Below are 17967 nucleotides of genomic sequence, written 5' to 3'. Positions count from 1 at the left end.
ACCATTAGAGCCGTAACTTCTATAATACCTTTAAAATTAATTCTTCAAACTTCCACCTAAACTCAAAAGTAGCCAAGGACTTGTGTATTGCTAATACATAAAGGATGAGCATCAATCACCAAATTCTGTCCTTCCTGATCTCTGGAAGCCCCAACATACATCTAACCTACATCTAACATACCAAAGCAAGGTCTTCCATAATGTTGATTCCTTACAGAAACCATTACCTCCTTATCTGAGCCTCTTTGATCTCACTAAAATGCTGCATAAATCAGAGAATAGTAGGGCTGGAAGAAAAATTGGAGGTCTTCTACTCCAACCCCCTGCCCAAGGCAGGTGTCCTTATTCCATCCCAGACAAATGGTTGCCCAATCTTTTCATAAAAATGCCCACTATTCCACTGGCAAATTGTTCTCACGGTCAGAAAATGTCTCCTTATTTCCAGGTTGCATGTCTCTTTAATGAGCTTCCACCTACTGTTTCTTGTCCTGCTTTCATGCACTTTGGAGAATCAGTCAGTCCTCTTTTCCTTGTGACAGCTCCTGAAGTATTAGAAGATGGCTATCTGGGTATGTCAATTATGGTTAAAGAAAAAAAGTCCTGCAGGTTCTTTGGTGCCAAACCATATACGGTTTTATATGTAAGTCAAAACAGCACTTTTTTGGGGGGGGGACCAAAGGTCTGTGGATAGCCAGTCCACAGATCCTTCAGGTGTAATGTGTTGATGATGATTAATACTGACCCTAAGTGGCCTTTTTTTTTTTTTGCTGGAATCTGAAATACAAAAGGATTGATCTTCTATTTTAAAAAAATGAAGTCATTTGCCTGCACAACATACGATCCCAACTGGGACCAGAATTTCCACTGCCAAGCAAGGCGATGGGCAAGTGACTCCTGCTCGATTTCGTGAGCTTATTTTGCCACAGTGGTTAAGCAAATCACTGCAGTGTTTCAGTAAGTCATGTGGTCATGAAGTTAATCTGATTTTCCCCCTTGATTTTGATTGCCGGAAGCTGGCTGGGAAATGGCAAATCACGTGACTCTGGGATGCTGGCAACTATGGTAAAAACACGCCAATTGCCAAGCACCTAATTTTGGATCATGTAACCCAGGGGTGCCCAAGCCCCAGTCTGTGGCCCAGTGACAAGCCACAGCACATTCAGAACTGGGCCCCAGAATTGGTGGGAGAGTGTGCCTGCACATATGCCCACATGCGCAGCTGCATTTGTGAAAGCGGCACAAGCATGCAAAACCATCCTCACTTCCCTCTCCTGCCACCGATGCTGCCTTCTCGGCCAGTCTGCCAGACAAGATTGGGGGATGCTGATGTAAGCCTGAGGATGCTGTGATGATAAGTGGAAGGACCAGTGATAAATCACCCTTTTTTTTAGTACCATTGTAACTTCAAATGGTCACTAAATGGTCACTCTAAAGGAATGCTTGTAAATTGTTATCGCTCTTAGCTAGGTATCTCTTAGATATGTTGACCAGCTGTTTGCATTATACTTCGTCAATACCCATCACTCATAGTTATATAAGGCTATCAGCATTTAACAAGGTACAATGAAGTCAAAAATATGGCATGTGCATCATGACATCATTGTATAAAAGATGCGATTTAGTGGCTGCATCTGATGCAAGTACCTGAGAGGTATTATGATCTCACAAGCATGTATTGTTATTGTCTCACTTAGATCACAGGAAGAATGAATCAATGTAACGATTTTCTCTGTCTTCCAATACCTTGTCCTCATATGATCATGCAGCATTCAGTGTTCAGGCAGCATTTTTGGTGGCAGGGCCACCCATGCCTTTGACAAACACTTGTCAAATGTCCTGACAATCCTATTCTCAAAAAAAAAAAAAAACCATTAGAAGAGAATATTTGTACCTCAGGGTTAAAATGAGAGATCCTTAATGCTCTCTGGGTTTCTTGGTTTTCTTGCAGATGTTTCATTATCAAACTAGGTATTATCATCAGTGCTGATACGTCTGCAACAAAATCACCAATTTCAAAGAGCATCAAGAACCCTACAACCAAAACATTGTTAAACAACTGGAAAAAAAAAAGTAAATAACTTGCACTTTTGGGATTTATGTAGTGGTATTTTGAAGTTCACCTTCTTTTACTCTAAAGCATGGATTATCACTAAGTGGTTTACTCCTGCTATTAACTCCTATCCTAAATTAGGGAGTAATTTAGAGAGGTTATGGAAGCACTGAAATGAAAGCCAAAGAACTGAAATGGAATCTGAAGAAAATGAGTTTTTCTGATGCAGAACATTTAGATGTAAACAGTTGATGAGTCACAGATTAATAACCTGGAAATTATCTTCAACTCTTCATTGTTGCTATGACTCCAGGTGTACTCATTAGCCTGAAGTCGCTTTTAATTTTGATTGCTGAACCACCTACCATTATTTCTAGATAGCTATATTCTGGGTCTGATAATTCATGCACTATTAATTGCAAACTAATGTTGTCCTTAAAGTCAATTCAGAAGCTTCAGCACATAGAGAATCTAATGGCTATATTTTTAACTGTTTTACTAGATTAGTTCATGTCATTCCAGTTTATAAACCAACCAACAAACCAACCAGAACCACTGATTTAATAGTCTAAATTTGGGACACAAATATTTGAAAACACACCTTTTCTCATACTAGTTTGCCTACATCTTAAGATCTTCTATTAGACACTTATTACCGTATAAGAATTCCTTATTGAAAATGTGTTTTTTTTTTTATAATGATACCAATGAGAAAGCCCATTCTGCATCATCTTATTTCTTTATCTGATTTGTCAATCGCTTACAAGATAATAGGTATAAGTATAAACATAATTATGAATACATTATTTATACATTATTTACATTAAATAAATTAAAATAAATTAAAGTAAATACATTATTTACTTTTTAATTTAAGTAGTTGACCTGACACCTAATTTAGACTGTTGTGGTGTTAAAATGTTTCTTTTACCTTGGCCATATTAATTTGCATAACATCTTATTTGTATAATTTGGATTGTTTCCTGAGATCAATTTTATTATATCTGTTGTACAATAGTTTTTAATTGTTCTCATAAATGGAATCTCATGTGATGAACCAGGGTGGAGGGTTGCATGTATAAATACAAAAATTAACCATGATTTGATTAGGTGGCATCAGGTTTATATCCAGACTTAGTGACCACATAATATAGATCAATTTTCTCCAAGATGATCTGTCCCTAACGTGGTGATTCAGGATTTCCACAATAACTGAATCCATCTACCTTCATGTTAGTCAGCTTCTTTTTCCTTCCTCCTTTCCCATCATTAGAGTCGCTTCCAGAGAGCTAAGTCATAGCTTAGCAATGTATCAGAAGCAGGCGTCTATGGAGATTCTCAGTCATCCAGGTCATAGTTGTCTTAAAGGTGCTTTTTTTTCCCCTTCAAAAGGCAACTGTGTGCTTTTTTCCTTGAGGAAGAAGGAAACATTTCGCTTTTCATCCAGGAAGATTCATCAGTTCTTGAGTGTTCAGCATTACAAGACAAGACAGAAAGACTTGCATCAACAAAAGTATACGCTGTCATCAAGAGAAAGATAGGACATTTATATATAAATAAAAAGTAAATATATGCAGTAGCCATACCTATTTCCAAACCTTGTACCATTTGTCACATCTGCATTATCATGTTGGTCACCTTGTTTTTAATCAACCTCCTGGGGCACTTATGACTTAGACCCTAGGATAACTTTATTGTCACTTTAAATGTATACCAATCGGCATACATCAAAATGAAATTTCATTGCATACCTCTCTCACCTCCTCCAATATACGCTACATAAATATGATAAATAAATATGCATAAATATGATAAATAAATATCAATAGACACATATGGCGGATTTATTACCTTACACTGAGCTGGCTTACAACAATGTTATACATACTAGTACTGGATATTCCCCAAGACTTTGTTCCGATACCAGTGTGCCCTCAGGAAGTGCCAGAAGGGGCGGGGTTAGAAGAATGGATAAATAACATGCAGCAGGTGTGGGGAACGGTACAGTCAAAAAACACAGTTTACTCCAGATGTATACATGTATATGCGAAAAAAACGAACCTTGAGAGTTTACCAGATGGATGGCCTAGGGAACAAAACTGTTACAGGACCTGAAAGTCCTGCTAGAAATACTTTGAAACCTCCTCCCAGAGGGAAGCAACAGAAACAGACTGTAAAGTGGGTGTGTGGGATCTATAACAATGCTTTGAGCTCTAAGCACGTAGCGCTTATAAGCTAGCTTCCTATAATCTTCTTGGCTATCCTTGCCACTCTCTGTATGGACTTTCTATCTGAGGCCCTGCAATAATATGACTTTCACTCGTATTGAAAATAATATTCTCAGATGAATTATTTGCCTATGTCTCACACCACCAATGGAAACACAGGTAATTCTTGACTTACAATCATTTACTTTAGAGACCATTCAAAGTTACAACAGCCCTGAAAAAAGTGACTTAGCATCGTTTTTCACACTTACGACTTTGAAAAACTGGCATGGATTTATGATGGTTGCGGTGGCCCAGGGATTCCCTTTTGCGAAATTCTGACAAGCAAAGACAATGGGGAAGCCAGATTCACTTAACAACACAGGGTATTAAGTTAACAACTACAGTGATTAATTTAACAACCACGTCAGGAAAGGTTGTAAAATGGGGCAAAACTCACTTAACCACTCACTGTCTTCTTAGCAACAAAATTTTGGGTTCAATTGTGGTCATAAGTCGAGGAATATCTGTAAAATATTGCAGAGACGTAAAAAGCTGAGGATTAAAAAACCTTGACGTTTTTGAGGATTAAAAAACCAGATGCCAATCATTGGAATTACTATCTAGTTCTAACACCCAGCAATCTGAAATAACCATAGTCACAGTGATCTGATTATTTCAGTAGAGTTGCATCTGTCTGGTTTTACAGTTCTTTTCTGTTCTTTTCTGCAAGCAAAAGAATGTGTGTGAACACCATGTATGCAATTAGGCATAAAGCCTTTCCCATGACATGTTTTAACAATATTTTGTATGCTTTGGATTGTATCCATTGGGCACAAATCAAGGAAAGAGGCATCTAAGTGACTTTAAAATCAATAGGATTTGAGTCCACAATAATTTTTCCACATTCCATTCATTTCAAGCACATGTAGACATATCCACCTTTCTAAAATTGTCTTTTCATTTGTTTGGGAAAGTGATTATGACATTTCTTGCACAATAAAGTTGCTGGCACAATGAAATCTAGCGCTCTTTATATTTTATAGTCTATTCATAAAGTAGACGCCACTATTCTATATATTAACTTTGAAGCAAACATTAATTGGAAAATATTGAATACATAGCAAGGCATTACTAATTAAGCAGCCTTTACATAAGTATTAATTCCCCATAAAGCTACTTAAAGTTGAAAGTAACTGTTCTGTGTTAATATCTGCTCTGTATAATTCATCTAGTCAGGTAAAATTAAGGTTTCTTGCCCACACTAGGTGAATTGGATTCCAAAACACCTATGAAAGTTTGTATAAGGAAGGGAGGTTTCCCATTATTTTGGTCTTTGCTTAACCCAGGGGTCATCAAACTTGAGAGCTTTAAGACTTGTGGACTTCAACTCCCAGAATTCCTCTTCCAGTCATGTTAGCTCAGGAATTCTGGAAGTTGGAGTCCATAAGTCTTAAACTTTCCAAGTTTGAAAACCCTTGGTTTAACCTCTTAAAAGTAACAACAACAACCCTACTAGAAGTTGGAATGATTCCTGATCAGTTAATATTGGGGCTGTCTGTTTTAACACAATGCGTAGTGTGAAGACCAAATGATTAAGAGGCCGTGGGCCAGATGTATCATAAGGCAAACAACTTTGGGCCAGGCATCCTTGTGTTGAAATGTGCAGAGCTAAGGACAAAGCTAAATATACAGTATAAAGCCTTGATAATCTGTCAAGTTGCCACACCCTGCATGGAGTGTGGAGGGGAGCAGGGAGAGGGGAGAGGAGAGGAGAGGAGAGGAGAGGAGAGAAAATTTCCCATATACAATTTACTGGGGCTATTACTTTTTTCCCAGGCAGAAGTTTGCTCTCAGAACATCCCTTTCTACATTAATCTTCTTTGTTAGGAGAGGGAATACTTCATTTATTGTATTTTTATTTAACACATAAATATGGACCCTCTTATCAGGAGATAGGATTTGCTGTTAAGTTTTCTCAGTTTTAAAATGTGTAGACTTCAACTCCCAGAATTCTCCAGCCAGCTGGCCACCCCCCACCCACCCCCAAATTGATTCTGGCTGAGCTAGAAATTCAGAGTTGGCCCACCCTACTTAGGATTTAAGTGAGGACAACTGGAAGTCTAGGGTTGCAGGCTAGAGTGCAACTGTCTTATTAGGAAAAAGTGGCCAACCACTTCTCTTTCATGCCAGAAAATTGTGTGGAGCTGTCACCCACAAACAAGTACAATTCAGATAACCTTAATGGTTTTTACTCAGCAGAAATTAAATCCTCTGAATTTATCAGTCCTACCTCCAAAATAAGGCGCAGAGCTGCTGTAAAAACAACACATATACATATAGAAACCAAGTTTCTTGAACCTGAAATAGAGGCTTTGATCCAGAAAATTTCATGCCATAGTACAGTTTTTCTTAATCTCAACTTTTAAGAGGAGTGGACTTCAACTCCCAGAATCCCCCAACCAAGTATGCTGTCTGGGGACTTCTGAGAGTTGAAGTCCTTCAACCTTAAAAGTTGTTGAAACTAGAAAAATACCAGTTATTTTCGAGGTGCCGCAAAAATGTAGGCTTTATTTCCCCAAATGGAGGGAGTTAGCTCTTAAAGAGAGTTTTTGTTTTTCTCTTACGGGATATCTATTTTTAATGGACGAGAGTTCTCTTCTCTGCAGCTTCTAAAAAAGAAAAAAGGAACTACATTTTTTTTTTGTCACGCCGCGGTTAGAAGAAAACACGGAAGATTTAAATGAAAACACGTGTATTTTGAAATCACTTCAGACCTTCGCAACCGAACGCTTTGGATTAGAATATAAACTACTTTCTGGGGTGGGAAAGATTCGGATTACTCGCCGTAATTCATACAGACTTTTGCCCCTGAGCTCTTTCTTAAGTGTTACACTTTCTTTGTACTTCCCCTTTACACACACACATACACGTTGCTGTGTGGTGGATCCTCCAATCATAGTCTTCCATGCAAATATACTATAGCCTCCTCAGATAAAAAAAGGCACAATTAAACCTAAGTGCTCAGTGAAGGGAAATATCAGTGATCTTTTTCTAAAGCCAGCTTTCACCTGTGTTGCAGGAACCGCTCAAACCATGTCAGCTGCAAAGACGTTGCCTGCACCCCTCAGTGATTTGAAGATTCAATATACTAAGGTTAGTTCTATTTATTCCGGCTAACTTTACTCAAACCACGACCCTCAAATTGTGCATAGTCTCGTTCTTGCTTCTGCTTCAGATTCTGAAGTGAGTTGTGGATTTATTCTCGTGCACTCCTCCGTCATCTATTGGCCGGGTGATAGAGCTCTGGAATCATTTTTCTAACTCTAACCCCAGAGTTAGAAGGTATAGCAGAGAAGCGAAACCAGGTTTGAAACTGCATTTAAATTAACAAAAAGGTGTTTTAGGTTTGATGTTAAATACAGGCGCAGAACTACATGTGTGTTCTTGGAACTGTGCCCTGCTGGACTGAACTTCTGTGTGTTTACATTAATAAATCTCACTAGGTCTCATTAGAACTTAAGTGGGAGTTGTAAATTGGAATAAGCATAGTTTATTAAGTGGAACTGTAAAAATTCCGTAATGCTGTGGTTGTTTGACAATAAACGGTGCAGAAATTATATCCATGATCCCACAGCTGTCCATTAAGCTGAGGGTTGTGAGAACATGCTAAAACTTAGAAGATTTGGTTTCTCAGATCAGCAAAGGGGAGGGGGAATAGAATATATGAACAATCAGTGAAACTTTGATGAACTGTGATTTTGCAGTTTGAATATAGAAATACATATATTTGAGATACTTTTCATCAAAACCAATTGTAAAGAATATAGATATAGCTGGACAATAAATGAATAGAAGCAGAAAGCAGCCTCTGCCCACAGAATTACAATGCCATGACATTCAAATAAGTAATCAATTATTCTTCACCCAGTTAAACTGGAAAACGTAGAGGTGGGCAAATTTGTACTCTAGTGTTACATGAAGTGGAAAACAATTCACTCTTCTCAAATAAGCTCAGATTCAGAATGTTACTTCAACTGGAGCTAATTGGGCCTGAAAACATGAAGTTTGGCTAAGTCCACTGCAATCAAGCTGAAGAAACTTATCTGTGACAGTTGGCAGCATGATCCACCAACCAGTTGAGCGATGAAGTCTGAATTTAAACCAGGGGAATAATTCAGTGGCATTCCTCTGGATAGGAGATGGATTTATAATAATATTACAAAAGGATTTGACTTACACTGCATGCACCAGAACACATTATGTAGTTGCTTCATTCCAGCAGAAGTATTTTAGTGCTCAGAAACTTCTTCCCCAATGACTGGGACAACTATGGTGTATTCCGATTTGTAGTGCAGGTTTATGATAAAGTTTTGCACTCATCGTATCTGTATTGTCAGTTGCAATGTGATTTGCAGTGTGCTTCCCAGTCTACTAACATTTGAATGCATAAAATACAGATGGACTTGGATGGAGGTGAATTGGATTTATGTTATAGTGCAGTGCAAACTTTTCTATGTCCAGTCAGAAGAAAGGACTTTCAATATTCATGGGACTTAAGAACGAAGTAGATTTTGAAAAACAATGTAATCTCAGTGTCCCACGAAAGGGAAGACATTCTTGAAGAAATTAATACTGCTTTAGATTTTTCGTATGTCTTTGAAGACAAGCTTGCGTATCCAGTCAAGCACCTTTCTATAAAGAAATCTGCCTCGCAAGCACAAGCGTCTAGTAAATTCTTTCTCTGTTCATGCAGAAATAGATAAGAGGAAACATGACATATTATTCTGGTTAACTTTTCAACCAGTTCTCTCTTTCCCCCCTGTTTTTCTTGCACAAGACCAATTGCTGCAAAATACCTCTGAACTTTAGCCGGTAGCTAACAGAACCCCCTGAATTTTCAAAGGCTTTTAGGTGAGTCTGGAGGGGTGGGAGGAAATGGTGAAAAACAGCTCTCTTATCCAGAAGGAGGGCTCTACAGGAATCCAGATTTGAAGGGCTAAAAGTGATTCAGAAAATTTCTGGCAGGTGTACTCTCTGATGTATATTTTGGATTCTTGCATGGGGTCATCAAGAGGTTCCTTAGTTGTCTCTTTGTATTTTTATTGAGCATGAGTATAGAAGGATCTTGGAAAGAAACCAATGCTCTCATCTAGATATATCAAGATTTCCAATATTAAGGGCATGTGCACATAGTATAAATAAGGCTTGATTGTTTAACTTCATCTGGAAAAAAGGTTAAGAGATATTTTTGCTGAATGTTAAGCTGCTTTTAAAGCAAGGAAAGCGAGGAGTGGACAACTGTGCATTTGATGCATTTCCTGACTAATTCAAGTCAGGAATATATATTTAAGCCAAAGTTAAGCACTCTAAAGTCCAGTTGATTTAGTGGTAGAAAATTAAATCCAGACTTAATACTCCCACAAAAATAAAGAAGATGCTTTAACTTTGGCTGGAATGTGTCTCAATTATGTAATCATTCACAAGGCCAGTTTAAGAATCAAATCAAGGCACTTTGAAGCAATTGGGGAAAAAAGGGAATTGACCTATTTGTTAAATTATGGCACCTTCCTTACCTTAAAGCCAGTCCTAGCCCATCTTAGTTATTTTACTTCTTTGTGAAATACTTTACTTCTTTGGTAATATTTCACAAGATTTTTCTTTGACTAAATAATGTGCATAACTTGCGGGAAAATACAGTTGAATACTACAACTGATTAAATAGAAGATGATGGTTTTATTTTTTGAATATAAGAAAATTTTGAAGTCTCCACTGATGATTGAACTCCATAGGATTTCCTAGAGCACGCTAATATTATTTCACTTTTTTCAGTGCAAGGAATTTTAAAGTAATTGTTTGCCCTGATATAATTTGACAGCTATAAAAATATAATAGATTATAGATAATATTATATATAAATAATATATGATGAACCCAAGACTTCAGCTGTACTTTTTGTTTGCACTGGCACTGATAAGGCAAAAAAAGTCTCCCAAAAGGACAGTCTGCATAGTGTTATAGTTGTGTAGCATATGTCATCAGTTATTGTCCAGATGTGCTGGATTATAACTCCCATCATCACTCAGCACAACCATGAGCTGGATGATTATGATTGGAGTTCCCATCTGCGTACCTATGCAATCTGAAAGAATGTTCTTTATGATACCAGAGTCTAAAACAATCACTTTCCTCAATAATATTATTTTATAGCTGAAAAAACTAATGCATGCCCAGAAGCCATATTACTGAGTCAATGTACGTGTTTACTCAAAAAGTACATTGAAGAGCAATGTTTCAAGCATCACAGCCTGAAACTATGTCAGAAATTGATGTTCTTAGAAATGAGGTGTTCATCCACTTTATTTAGCAAAACAGGATTTCCAGAAAGTCTAGTTGTCTCCTGAAAAACCACCTTTATCTAGTCCATCTCTGTGAGATCAGTTTCAGGTTTTTGAGGCCTGAGTCTAGGTAGAGAGCAATTGAACAAATGTGTGGAATGGCCAATCAGTTTGATTCTTTATTCATCCCTTTTTCAGTTGAATTGAAGTACTGGTTGGCTAGATGTAGGAAGTGAATCTTCAGTGCACCAGCGATAGATACCTGTTTGTTTGTTTTTTGTAAATTTTATTTGAGTTTTCACAAAAAGAAAAGAAACACAATTAAAACATCTTTTTTGAAAGCAGCATAATCCCGGGTTACATTTCTTCGTGCAGACACAATTTCAGGTTCATGCTCATTTTTATATTCTATTCCATATCTTATTACAATTTTACATTTTCTACATAGCTTCTCCCCTCTTTTAATTTCCTCAATTTTATTGTATTTATTTCATCTCAATTCAAATCATTATATTTATATTTTTTGTCTGCCCTGTTTCAATTGTCTATTATCTTTTCTCATTAAACAAAATTTATCCTGTAGTTACCGATTGGAGTATGATGCCTTTATATCTTTCCCCTAAAGTTATAACACTCAATATAATACATAGCTTCCATTCAGATTCTGTTTGGTACATTCTTAAACTATACACAGTATTCTTAAAAAAAAAGTTATAAATGTATATAATTAAAACAACATTCCATTCCAATTCAATTCTATCATTAATATTAATATTCATTAAAGTCTTAAGATTTTTCACATTACTTTTCAATTGAATATCATACTTCTATGGGAACAATTGTAAACTTTCCATAATCAATTCCGCCCCTCTTCACTTATATTTTATAAAACATTGACTAATTAAAGTGTTCCCATTCCTTCCTAATTCAATTTTCTCATTTATTTTATTTCATTTACTTTATTCCCAAACATTTCACTAAGTTATACTAACCATTCTATCCCTCATTCTAATCATATGTTGTTTCCAATTTTCTAAAGTTATTTCTATTTCAAATACAACAACACAATCTCGTGTACCTTTACAGAATCCCCCTTTCAGTTAAATTTTCACCCATTATCTCTAAATAGGTCCTGTTTCTTTATATCTTGCTCCGGATCTTTGTAACTTCTTTTCCTTTCCTTCTTCCCTCTCTTCTTCTCCCTCCCCCTTTTACCCCTTTGTCTCTCTACCTCTACTTCCTTCTTCTGTATTCCCCTTTTCTGTTGCTTTCCAGTATTATACTTATTTTTTGAATTATTTTTCTTTTCTTTGGTTGTTTTCTTAAATCTTAAATTCTCCATCCTCTTTCCCCCCTTTCCTTTTTCTTCCCCATGTAGGGTTACTTGTCCATTAAAGATGGCTTCTTCTTTGTCCCAGTCTTCTTGTTTTGCAGTCTTTTCTTGTTGTTTCTCATAGTTCCAAATCTCCATTTCTAAGAATTGAAAAACGAAGCCAAAAGAACCCTTCCCTTCTTGTGCATCTTCTTTGTACTTTTTAAGTTCCATTTTCAATTCACCCAAAAGTAATGCCATTGTAGAAATTTTTAAACAACCACCCGATTGATTTTAGTCATTCAAATATAATAGCCAAAAATCCAAAAGTCACCAAGTAATCCAAATACACACAAACTGTTTCTTTTTGCTCTTTCTTTTTTTTCCACTTTCTCTTCCTGGGTTACTATTTAGTTGCAAAGTTTCAGTTAAAATGTATCTTTTAGAAGTCTTATTGAAATTTTACTTTAGATTCTTTTAAAGTCCAGGCAATCTCCACCCTCTTCCAAATCCTGCCCTTATTCTTTTTCTCTCCCTTTCTGCTTAGAGAAGAAAAAGTTTTTAATGTCCAGAAATATTTATTGTCCCTTTGGCATTTAGTTACATGTTCAGCTTAATTGCCTATTAATGCCAAAGTAGATTTTTCCAATTTCTTATTCTTAATTGTCAATATAAGGAAGGAGAGAGAAGAAAAAAAAGCCAAACCTTTCCCTTTTCACTTTCTTTCGCTGCTCCCGACTGTTCTTTGGGAGCGATGTTATTTCTTGTAAAATTTAAATTCCAGGGTACCTTAGTTGTTGCTTTTTCAACTTAGCCCGGTCAGCTAAAACTTTCACTTCTTATCTTCCTCCTGCATGTTCTTTTCTGGTTGAGTACTTCTTTGAGGTGGCCATTTCTGACCACCGCTCCTACCGCCTTCGGGAAAGGGAGTTTGAGGAGGAGAGGTGCAGCTCTCCTCGACCCTGCTGGCAGTCTCCCCCTTCTTCACCACCTCTATGGGGTGGCTTAGCCCAGAAACCAGCCGGCTCGGGGCACTCCGGGGGCGAGCCCAGGCAGAAACTGCGCACGATCGCAGATTCCTGTCTGTCACCGAAGCCCTTCAAACCAGAAGTCAGATAGCTGATGTTTTCATGAAAAGAAAATGACTCTTCTAAAAGAAACCCACACTATACCTTCACATTTGAACAACCATCAGATAATACCTCTTCAATCTAACCTAAATGACATTAGATCTAGGCTTGATGCAATCAATTGAATTTAATTTAAATCCCAGTCAATCATTTGCATTGAATTCACCAGGACATATAACTAATAAAAATGATTTTGTCCTGCCTTCCTTCCATGCCTCAAATTTATACCAAAGCTCAGTCGAAAACCTCAAGAACTGTAATGCCTTTTGATGCACAGATATGCAAAGAGCTGATAAGATATCTCTCCCTAGTAAATATTTTACTCAGTTGTGGCTTGAACTTTAGCAATGATTATTTAACCTCATCCATTCTGTTAAAGCTTTTTCAAATTTTCATTTTAAGAAATGCCTCCGATCTTTGGTATCATTACTTAGTGTTTAGGTTTCAGCGCTTCTGCAAACACATTCATAGCTTCACATGGCACACTGCACAGTTTTTAACTATGCACAGAAAAGAAAAAAAATGTACTTCTTTGTCACCCTTTGTGAAGCTAAATTGAAAATAACAAAAACATATTAATTAGATATGCATGGAAAGCACAACACATATAGAAGGGTTAGCTGTTCAATTAGCTGTTGAAAAGCATCAAAAACCCATCGGCTTTAGCTTAAATATTGTCCAATATTTCTTTCTTAAGCAATAAACAATAGCAAACCTGTCACTTCCCCTTCTACTCAGTTCTCATGTTTTCTTCTTTATATTCATTTATGCTGTATTTTCATAGTAATTTAAATTTGCATGAATCTCTTCAATAGTCTGCATTTTTGTACATAACATGGCTTTTGGGGGGAAGATTCTTTTTGAGTGACACCACATCAGTGTGATTTTTCATGTATGCACATATTCTGACAGAGTATGATAATGGAAAGTTCTACCCTTACTGAGGCAACATGCATCTAAGCTATATAGAAGCTATGCACTTTGCTGTATCACCCATGATTTTGGGAGGCAGGGCAAAGAAACTATCCAAGGGAATGGTCAGATAAAAGTCAGATGAGCCTACAGCAGGAATTGGGGCAAAGGAAGAGGTTCAGAAAATACCCTCCCTAGTTTTGGGCTATAAAGGGGACAATGATAGAATTGTACTTTAAGACTTGCAAGGTTCCCTTAATATAGCTTTACAGTAAAGTAGAATTAGCTCATCTGGTTATGCTTCCTATGTGGTCTACCCAGTAAGGCCAGGCAAGGAGCACTAACCATGAATACTAACACTGCCTTTATCATCATCATCATCATCATCATCCTATTTGACCTCTTTCTGAGTAGTCAAATTTCAGAATAAAAAGAGAATGTGAGTTCACACATATGGACATCCCTATGCTTGGACTGATAAAGTCATTAATGACAGACAAATTGGGAAACAAAAGTAATGTTACATGATTGATTGCTTAATAATACATTTATTGGCAAATTAATCACAGTTCAAATATGTTGAAGATATTTAATATTGATATATTATTAAATCGTCATATACTTTCCTTTGGTTTTTGAAGGGTGGCTCTAGCTCTGCTTTGCAAAAACCAACGGCCACCAAGGCCCCAAAAAGGAATCTCTATCTCCCTGCATACAAACAAACAAACAAACAAACATACATCCATACATACATACTAAACACTTTTCCAAAGGGAAATGTCTACTAGGATTTCTTTCTGTGACATCACATTAGCTCAATCAATGAAAGCGAGAAGAGATGTGGTGTTTTGTGTATGGATCTGTGGCCTCAAGAAAGGATCAGGTAAAGAAACCGTCAAAAAAATGAAATGCGTTGGTTTAAGTCATACTGAATATTTTTAAAGCCACCCATCATGGACTGAAACATTTACATACCTAAATATTTTAGGCTACAAGTTCTTCTTAAACATTTTCCCCAAATCCAGAGTCAATGACTCACAGACTGCATAAGAGAATATCCACGTTTCATGGGCTGCAGAGAGAAACCAAAACCACAATTAGCAAAGAAAACACTATAGAGGACACCTCATCATATACTTTCCAGGACTTGTTCTTGCTTATTCAGAGCAAAGAAGGCCAGTTCAGACAGGTGTAGCACAGCTGTTAATATTGTTGCTACCTTATTTGTTCTGTCTTCCACCCTTCAAAAGAAGGGATATGCACTTGTGCCTTGCTAGAAGTGAATACAGCTGTTTAAATTAAGGATATTCAGACTAGCCATGGTCTCTGATTGACTCAGAAGTTATAAAAGTGAGGGAAGTTTCTTTTGGGAAATAGGAATTCAGCCCTAATCAGGAAAAGTAGATGAAACAGAGCATCTCCGCAGATTCTCATTCTTCCAGATCATGGTTGTCCCAAAGGTGCTTTTTATTTTAAAGGCAATTGGATTTTCTTTAGGACATTTCACTTCCATTCAAATACAAGTTTCTTGGATGAGCAGCAAAATGTCTTAAAGAAAAATTAGAAAGCCCAATTGCCTTTGGAAAAAAGAATTTGAGGAACACAGGGAAAAACAGTTTAAAAAAAAAAACAATGCACATTTCTTTAACTCAAAGCAGGAAAACAGTCTGGGAAGTTATTGGGCTGCTAAATCACAAAGATACGAAGGGGATATTCAAGGACAATATTGAGATTGAAAAAAAAAAAAAAGCTGAATGATTTATTTGCCTACACTGCCCCAGAGCTGCTTTTCGTGAGATGGGCAACTGTAAAGATTTGATAAATAAATACCAGAGGGATGGGGTTCCATCCTTTGCTTGTGACCATTTGGTTGGCCACTGTCAGAGGCAAAATATTTGATTCCAACAATCCTTGATCCATCCATCCTCCGACAATCCTTGATCCATCCATCCTCCATTGTATTAGTAGGAGCCACTGTGTGCATTTTGGCTGCTGCCAATCACCCATGACAAATCATGACAGGAAGTGAGAGCTTGTAGGAACATAGGAACTGTTTCTTTCCCAAGCAGTCTTCTCTTTTCAGTAATAAAGTATTATCTACTCTTACAGGAGCTTTTATCATTTTCCATTACCTGATCCATTTTAAAAACCTGGAACATCTATTTGGTCTTTATCCAATTGCTGTGGAATCTGTGATTTGTTTACAAACCATTTTGCGTATGATTTTATCTTTTACTTACTCTAATGAGTCTCACATGGTTTGCACTTTTGGTTGTTGGAAAAGGCAGTTGTAGGATCATCTCCTTTCTGCATAACATTTCTCATTTTAAATAATCCCAGCGCTTTTCCCTAGAGTTAGAAAAGCAAAATGTATAACTTTAAAGAGCCAAAGCAGATCAGTGCAGATAATAATGAGCTAGATCAGGGGTCTTAAACTCAAGACCTGCGGGCCACATCCGGCCCACAGGACTGGCCTGGGAACAGCAAAGGAATGGCCCGTAGTGCCTCTGCCAATGAAAACGGAGCTCGGGGGATGCTTGTGGGCCCCCCATGCTCCATTTTCACTGGCAGAGGGCTGCAGGAGGATCTTGTGGTCAAAAATAGGACCTGGAGGGGCTGCGCACACCCCCAAGCTCTGTTTTCGCTGGCATGGATGGGAGCCCAAATCTCAAATTATTTGCAATCATTTCTGGAGGAATTGGGTCTTTTCCCAGGATTTTCCCTAGTCTTAGTTGACGACCAGATTCGTGATCTCTGTCATTGGTGAAATTTGTTAAAAGTTTATCTCATAAACAGAAATTTAATCCAAGCTGCAAAAGCTCAGGAAGAAGAGTTTAAAAACATTTTAAGAGACATTTGCTTAAATTGGGAATAAATGAAACCTAGAAGTTTCTACTGCAGTTTTCAAGATTCTACTTTCCTTCCAATTCCTGCATTAAAGTTCCTTATTGATGTCTGTGTGATTCTTTGATTGTGCCATGTAATGTGGGGCTCGACAAGTGATAGATCTCTCTAGATCTGAGGATTGTTTTTTTTTTTACATTATTTACCTAGATTCTTTTTATGGATGAAATATAGTTTATGATGAGACACCAAATACAGCTCCAAATGTTAATGGGTAATAGTCTTTATCTAGATCCATTTCAACCTCACCTTCACTGTGTTGAAATGATATTGCTTCCAGTGCTTTGATTAATATATTGGCCAAGAGAAGATGATGGAATAGTTGGATTATTCCAGGTGATACTATTCCTCACGGGTTAGAACACAATATCTTCAGATGGGCTCTTCATTAACTTGGGTTGCAGTTCCAGCTCTGACATTTCTTGAGAAAGGAAGATTTTGACTCCACAGCCATTTCCAAAGCATTATGAATGAGAATCCCCTGGAAAGTCTTCTAAAATGAAAGATAATCCAGAATGCAGAGGTGATCTTGATAAGTGAATCTTGCAGAGAGCACCCACTACAATTGTGTTTGAAGAATTTCAGGGGTTTCTGGCTGGTTTCTGGATAAAAGCTATTACTGCTCATGAAATGTAAATATGGTAGACCAGATCAAGGTAACTGAAAACTTTGAGTAGTTCAATACAGGTAGACTTCAATTTATGGCCACAATTGAGCCCAAAATTTCTGTCGCTGGGTGAAAAATTTGTGAAGTGAGTTTTGCCCCCATTTTACGACTTCTCTTGCCACGTTTGCCAAGGACATCGCTGCAGGTTGTTAAATTAGTCACATGGTTGTTATGTGAATCTGGCTTCCCCATTGGCTTTGCTTGTCAAAAGGTTGCAAAAAGGGGCTCATGGGACAGTGCAGCCATCATAACTGTGAGTCAGTTGTCAAACATCCAGATGTAAATCATGTAGGGATGCTGCAATGGTCATAAGTATGAAAAATGGTTTTAAGTCACTTTTTTCGGTGCTGTTGTAACTTGGAATGGTTATGAAGTGAACTGTTGTACATCGAGGACTACCTGTATAGAATATGTTGAATCCATCACTGGAAGCTAAAATATAGCAA

At 37.3% G+C, this 17967-nt stretch overlaps 1 protein-coding gene across 3 annotated transcripts in view; it reads left to right on the top strand.

The window, feature by feature from the left end:
* Positions 1 to 17967, top strand: part of ALDH1A1 (aldehyde dehydrogenase 1 family member A1) — a 79526-nt gene that overhangs the window by 30205 nt on the left and 31354 nt on the right. For all 3 annotated transcript variants that reach the window (XM_087926732.1, XM_087926731.1, XM_026703805.2), the window contains exon 2: positions 7340 to 7413. In XM_087926732.1, the coding sequence (XP_087782858.1) occupies positions 7354 to 7413 (60 nt within the window). In that variant the 5' untranslated portion in view covers positions 7340 to 7353. The remainder of the gene's footprint in view (positions 1 to 7339; positions 7414 to 17967) is intronic.

This window comes from Pseudonaja textilis, chromosome 2, assembly GCF_049901715.1.
Source record: "Pseudonaja textilis isolate UNSWEBS1 chromosome 2, rPseTex1.2, whole genome shotgun sequence".
Lineage (NCBI taxonomy): Eukaryota > Metazoa > Chordata > Lepidosauria > Squamata > Elapidae > Pseudonaja > Pseudonaja textilis.
Note: the sequence above shows the minus strand (reverse complement) of the source record. Positions and strands in the feature narration are given on the sequence as shown.